Genomic DNA, 6559 nt, shown 5'->3' on the forward strand with positions numbered 1-6559 from the left:
AAATTTTTAAAGGAATATCGAAAGCCCTATTCAAACAACTCCGTGACCTTCAAACGTCCCATCCTGCAAAGCGCTGAACCAATCAGGATCATCGTATACAGTAGCTCCATTGACTAACGAAGTATCCAGCAGAAACTAGGCGTAAAAGTTCATAACCATCAACGTTTCGACTTTTGGCACATTCGCACAATGGTACTTTACAAATACCGGTGTTAGTGAGATTCTGATCATTTTAAGCATGTTTTTGGACATTTCTTTATATTTTTACACACGTTTTAAATAGTAAACGTAAAAATAGACTATGTTTATTCCAATCATCCGCGGCCATTTTGACCATATTAAATCCCCCATCAACTAAGCTAAGGAGATTGATGTGTACTTCCGTCGTTGATCAAATCCGAATTCTTCATATTTCCGCAACAAATTTTAAATATTATTTACTTGAAACTTTGAAACAAATTTCAAACTGATTTTTCAAAAAATTCCTCCAGTAATTATATTTAATTGTTCGTGCTATTATAATTTAATCAGGAAACAAATATATTTAAGAATACCAAACAATCCAATTGTAAAGTGATAAAAACATAATTCCTTCATTGCTTGCGGATACTTCTTTCACCCACGCGATCGAGGCGAGGGTAGTTTTAGTGACGTCAAAGAATATTCAGTATCCGTTGTAAGCAGGTGAAGTACAGAGTAGTCTACTGAAAATAATGAAGAGGGAGGAACTAAAACAAGAAGATGTACTGAGCGCCAATAGGAAGTTGGTACCCCTTCGGCTCTGGCCAATCGGCTCGAGATTTTCATTCAAGAAGCCAACCCCAGTAGAGGGGTTGAAAGCTTAAAGCGCTAGAAACCATCTGGGAAAGTGCATTGTTAAGTACGTCCTCACAACAAGTGGTTGAACAAGTGGTTCCTTTGAGAATTTATATAAATCCTCTTCTAAATTTTTACCACCCTCACGAAATTCGGGATCATATTCAAAATTTGAAACTTATTTTCTCTGACTTTTTTTCGTGACAAGTGTTTTGAAATTTATAAAATGAGTGGGTCAGGCAAAGGACTTCTTGGAATGTGGTTGTATAGAAGAGGCGAGGAATGGACAATCAAAGAGGGAAGTCCGATAAATAAACAGCGAAACGTGAGTTGAAACATTACAGAACGAAAAAATCTTTTGCAAAATCGAAATCACTATTTAAAGATAAATTAAGTGTCCGGCCCCAAGCAGAAATTTTGCTGAATTGCGGTCAGAAAAATGAGGTCAAAAGAGTTATCCAGGTTCGAGGAAATGGATGTCGAAGTTGACAATCTTAAAGTGACAATAGCCTAAAATTAGTCTAGGCTTGATTTCGGATTGAGATAAAAATTAAAATTTTAATTTGAAAATAAAATAAAATTATGTAAAAAAGTTAGCTAATTCCGAGAAAATCGACGAAATACTTTCACATTTCTCATGGTTTTCAAAATCCGCTTTGAATTGCGACAAACAAATGAATTTTCAATTTTTTACGAAAACAAAAACCTGCTCCCGAGATATAGGGATGCTTAATGAGAATTACAATTTTTTGATCGAAAACAATGATTGTGCTTCGAGAAAATCAAAATAGGAAATCGCGATATTTCGACATTTTCAGATATTTTTCATCCAAAAGAAAACAATTCTTTCCATAAAATAATAATAATTGTAAGAAATATGAATGTTAAAAGATTCAAAAATATTCTATGTTAAAATTGTAATTAAAGTGTAACTAATATTTTTATTGCCGTTAAAAATATATTGTGTCAAAAAATAATGTTTAAAAAATCGTTCTACTATAATCTTTATTTGATTATTTAAAACAATGTTATGCAACATGTTACAAAAAAATTTTAATCTATAAAGAAATCAAAGTTTTATCTTAAATGTTGAATTTTTAATTTTTAAATGGCAAGTTGCCCGCAAAATAATTAAGTTTTAAACCCCGAAATAGGAATTTCATCGAAAAGTTGAATTTTCAACCCAAAATTCACATTTTTAACAAAATAAATGAATTTTTTTCTAAAAAAGATGAATTTTTATTCAGAAAAATTAATTTTTAACCCAAAAACATGTGTTTTCTACCAAAATAATTGCATTTTCAACTAAAATTGTGAATCTTTAACTATGGAAAGGAATCTTTAATCTAATAATTGCATTTTTGGAAATTCCTCTTTGCTAGATTAAAAACGTAATCTTCTTACTTGAAACTTCATCTCATACGTTGAAAATTGAACTATTTTGTTCAAAAGTAACTTTTTTTTAGTTGAAAATTCGTTTTTTGATTGAAATCAACTTTTTTATTTTAAGTTAAAAGAGTTTTTTATTGCCATGTCAGCTATTACTTTTTTCGTTGCGAATCTTATTTAGATTGAAATTCATGAATTTTGTTGAAAATTCGTCTTTTTTGATAAAATATTGTCCTTCTTAGTTGAAAGTTCAAATCTATCGCTAAAAATTGAACTATTAAGGTAAAATTCTATTTTTTTAGTTTAAAATTCAACTATTTTGTTAAATTTCAAATAACTTGGTTCAAAGTTGAACTCCTTTGCTGAAAATTCTTGTTTTTGGTTGAAAATTTAACTTCTTTGCTTTTTATATATTTTTTAAATTAATTTTTTCCCCTGAAAAATGTAGGTATACCACTTGTGATTGAAATTGATCTTTTTTATTTGATAATTCATGTGTTTGGTTGAAGATTAATTTTTTTGGTACAAAATTAATCTTGGTGGACTGAAAATTAACTTCTTTAGTTAAAAATGTTACTATTTTTCGAAACTAGCAGCTTCACATGTTAAAAATTAAACTATTTGGTTAACAAAAATTAACTGTTTAGTAAAAAATTCATCTTTGCGGTTTAAAAATGAACTATTCAATCAAAAATTCAACTATTTTGTTTAAACTTCGTTTTTTTGTTGCTGAAAATTAATTTTTTAACTGAAATTTTAATTATTCCATTTTCGATTGAAAAATTATATTTTTTGGATAAAACTTCCACTATTTGGTTTAAAAGTTTTCCTTATTAAGTAGAAAATTCAACTATTTGATCGACAATACAATTAATCTCCTTGTTTGAAAACTAATTTTTTTACTTGATTCGACATTTTAGTTGAAAATTCATCTGTTTGATTAAAAACTAAACTACTTTGATGAAAATTCTTTTTTTTCGGTAAAAATGAGTTTTTCAATGAAAATTGAACTATTTTGTTAAAAATTGAACTGTTTGGTTTAAAAATTTAATATTTTGTTAAAAATTCGTTTTTTTAAATTTTTTTTTAACTGGATATTTAACTATTCCATTTTTCGTTGAAAATTTTTCCATCTTGGTTATTGATTCTTAATTATATTAAAAAATTGTAATTAATTTAAATTTATTTTATATTAATTTTTTTACCTGAACTTTAAACTATTTAGTTATTTTTCTTATTTAGATAAAAATTCAACTATTTGGTAGAACGTTAGTGTATTTTCTTGAATATTCGTCTTTTGGTTGGAAATTCATCTTTTTTGTTGAAAATTGAACTATTTTGTTGGGAATTCGATTTTATTAATTAATCATTCAAGTTAAATTTCAACTATTTCAATGTTGGTTAAACATTTAATTACTTGATTAAAAATTGATCTTTTTAATTGAAAATTAAACTATTTATTGAAAATTGATCTTTTTACTTGAAAATTAAAATATTTATTCAATATTCAACTATTTATTGTAAATTCATGTATTTGGTTAAAAATGCAAAGTCTTCTAAAACACTTTCTGTTGGGCTTAGTTTTTGTAAATCTAACGGAAGTGGAAGTCATAATTAAGTAATTCTAAAGAAACACGTTTAGAAAGAAAAATATGAATACATCAATGTATAATTAATGTTTACTTTTTTTTAAAAAAGTAACTTAAAAAAGTTACATTTTGATACAGTAGCGATAACGATAACTAGTTACTTTTGCATGATGTAACAATAATAACTAGTTCCGTTTAAAAAGCAAATACAGATCACTGCACAAGTTATTATAGATTTGCTGTTTCTTTTAATAAAAAATAATGTATGATATTAAAAAAATAATGTTATTGTTCATCGAGCAGATTACTCACGTGGAAAAAGGTGGAGATAACAAGAATTCTGTTGTCTTCTCTCTGAAGAATCAAGTTGGAGGCTTAGCTCGTGCTTTGCAGGTCTTTCAAGTTAGTAACATACTTTATAAATTTAATATTATAATATATTTTTAAATTTTATATAATTAACTTTAGAGAAATTATCTTCAGTTCACTTTTAAAGAGCGAAGAAGCGATTAACTTTTTAGATTTTTAAAGGATTTCTCAGAATTTACACATTGTCTACTGGTGCCAAAATATATCGATAGAATTTCAGAGATACTTAAATATTTAGAAGATTAAATATATTTTAATGATATTAAAATTATTTTCAATAATATTAATAGGCTTTAACGAATTCCAGAAGATTTGTATAAATTGCAACAAATTTAACTACATTATTTAAGGACTTTAAATAAATACGTAATAAAATTCTTAAGGTAGTTATCTAGTAAAAAACCCCTCATTTATGAAAAAAAAAATTTGAAGGGATCGTCCATATATTGCGCAACGTTTTTTTGTACGAGTTTGAGACCCTACCTAACTTTGATTAACATGATTTTTATCCTATAAATACAAAGTTTTCTATGATTGCAAAAATTATTGACAATTTTTTATGTGTACAGTTTTTGCACGGAATTTACTGGAATTATTTCTACTCTTTAGATTATATTAAATTATTTGATATTGCAATTTTTTGCATTTTATTAATAGATCACTGATTTCAAATTTAAAAAACAAGTATGGTTAATTGCGCACCACTCACGCGTGTCGTTTTTTTAACTGAAGAGAACAAATTATTTTTAATTTAAACAAAAATTTTCAAATCACTATTTATTTGATGACATTTTTGAGCACTTAAATTTCAGCATAAATTAGGTTTTAGAAAAGTATTATCAGTTTGATTGATTAATAGTTTGTTTTGAAATATTTTTAACTTTTCTTTAAAAATAAATTTTTCCAAATAAAAAATCATTAAAAACTTAGCCAGGAATCTTAAGAAAGTTTATTTAATATCTTGAAACCTTTCAAAAATCTTAAAAGGGTTCAAAATTTTATTTTGAAACCTTCAGAAAGGTCTATTTTGTCTTTAATTTTTCGAAATATTTTTTAATTTAAAATAATTTTTGAAATTGTTTCTATATTTCCAAATATCTTAAAAATGATTCGCATATTCCAAAAAATGTTTGAATGCTGCGAAATTAATAAAATTGCCTTAAAATCTTGGAAATTCTTTTTTAACAATTTTGGAATTTTTTTTTAATATCCTCTTGAATAAATTTTTCCAAACAAAAATCATTAAAAATTTTCCTATTAATTTCAAGAGAACTTTGTTGATTCTTTTGTAATCTTTCAAAATTTTTAAAAATCAAAATTTTTGGAAACCTCCAAACATCTATGCTTACTTTAAAAAATCGCCTTAGGATCTTCCAGGTTCCTTTTTGAAATTTTGGAAACCTTTTCTTTTTTATTTTTCAAAATAAAAAATCATTTGCAATTTTTCTAGTAATCTTGAGATCACTTTTTATTCTTTTGAAACGTTTGGAAAATGTTTCAATAGCTTCTTTATTTCGAAATATTCATTTTGCTTTTGAATTTTTGATGATTTTGGTAATATATGGATGACCCCAAACCAATAAATAATTCTTGATGAATTTTTGTACTTTTTGAAAGGATTTAGGCGTGAATGTCGTGCACATTGAATCGAGAAAGTCAGTGAGACGAGGATCCGAATATGAAATTTTGGTAGATGTAGAATGTGACTCAAAAAAAATGCAACAATTGACGAGAATGTTGAGCCGTGAAGTAGCGGCCATCAATCTCTCTCAATTTGAAGAAGTTAGCTCCGTTCCCCGTGCTCCTATGCTTTCTGCAGCCCCTAGTTTTGGTGAGCTCCCTGCAAATAAATTTCTAATTTCTAATCAGATAAAATCTTCAAAATTGACTTGTGAAAGAAAATTCTATCCAAAGGGTTTAAGGTCTCTTGAAATCATCTGTAAATTGGAGTTCATAACATTTTTCTGGGTTTGTTGTTGGGCTTTTTTCTACTTTTGGGGGAAACCTAATGAAAAAAAGAAAAACTACTACAAAATTGGATCCTGAAGATTGGTATTTTTTCGTTTTGTCGTTGGGTTCGCCCAAAAGCAGAAGAGAGTATTCCTCCAGCATAACCGGTATTAAGCATGGTAAGAATCTGCTCGGTTTTGCTTTTAGGCAAACCTAAGAACAAAACTAAAAACTACTATGAGATTGGATCCTGAAGTTTGGTAGTTTTTCGATCGGTCGTTAGGTTCACCTAAAAAGAGAACCGAGCAGATCTTCTTCCTCCAGAATTTCCAGTAACAAGCATAGTAAGAATCTGCTCAGTTCTGCTTTTGGGGAGAACCTAATGACAAAACGAAAATTTACTATAAAATTGAACCCTGAAGTTTAGTAGTTTTTCGTTCTGTCGT

The 6559-nt window shown here is 27.4% G+C and overlaps 1 protein-coding gene across 3 annotated transcripts in view; it reads left to right on the plus strand.

The window, feature by feature from the left end:
• Window positions 1–1041: 1041 nt before the first annotated feature.
• LOC117176283 (tryptophan 5-hydroxylase 1) overlaps window positions 1042–6559 on the plus strand; it is a 27161-nt gene continuing 21643 nt past the window's right edge. Inside the window, exons 1-4 of one of the 3 annotated variants that reach the window (XM_033366465.1) lie at window positions 1043–1141; window positions 3998–4018; window positions 4098–4196; window positions 5781–5994. In XM_033366465.1, the coding sequence (XP_033222356.1) occupies window positions 1043–1141; window positions 3998–4018; window positions 4098–4196; window positions 5781–5994 (433 nt within the window). Of the gene's footprint in view, window positions 1146–3997; window positions 4019–4097; window positions 4197–5780; window positions 5995–6559 lie in introns of all 3 variants that reach the window. The other 2 variants (XM_033366464.1, XM_033366467.1) reach the window with 2 other exon arrangements.

The sequence above is a fragment of the Belonocnema kinseyi genome, chromosome 7 (genome assembly GCF_010883055.1).
Source record: "Belonocnema kinseyi isolate 2016_QV_RU_SX_M_011 chromosome 7, B_treatae_v1, whole genome shotgun sequence".
Classification (NCBI taxonomy): Eukaryota; Metazoa; Arthropoda; class Insecta; order Hymenoptera; family Cynipidae; genus Belonocnema; species Belonocnema kinseyi.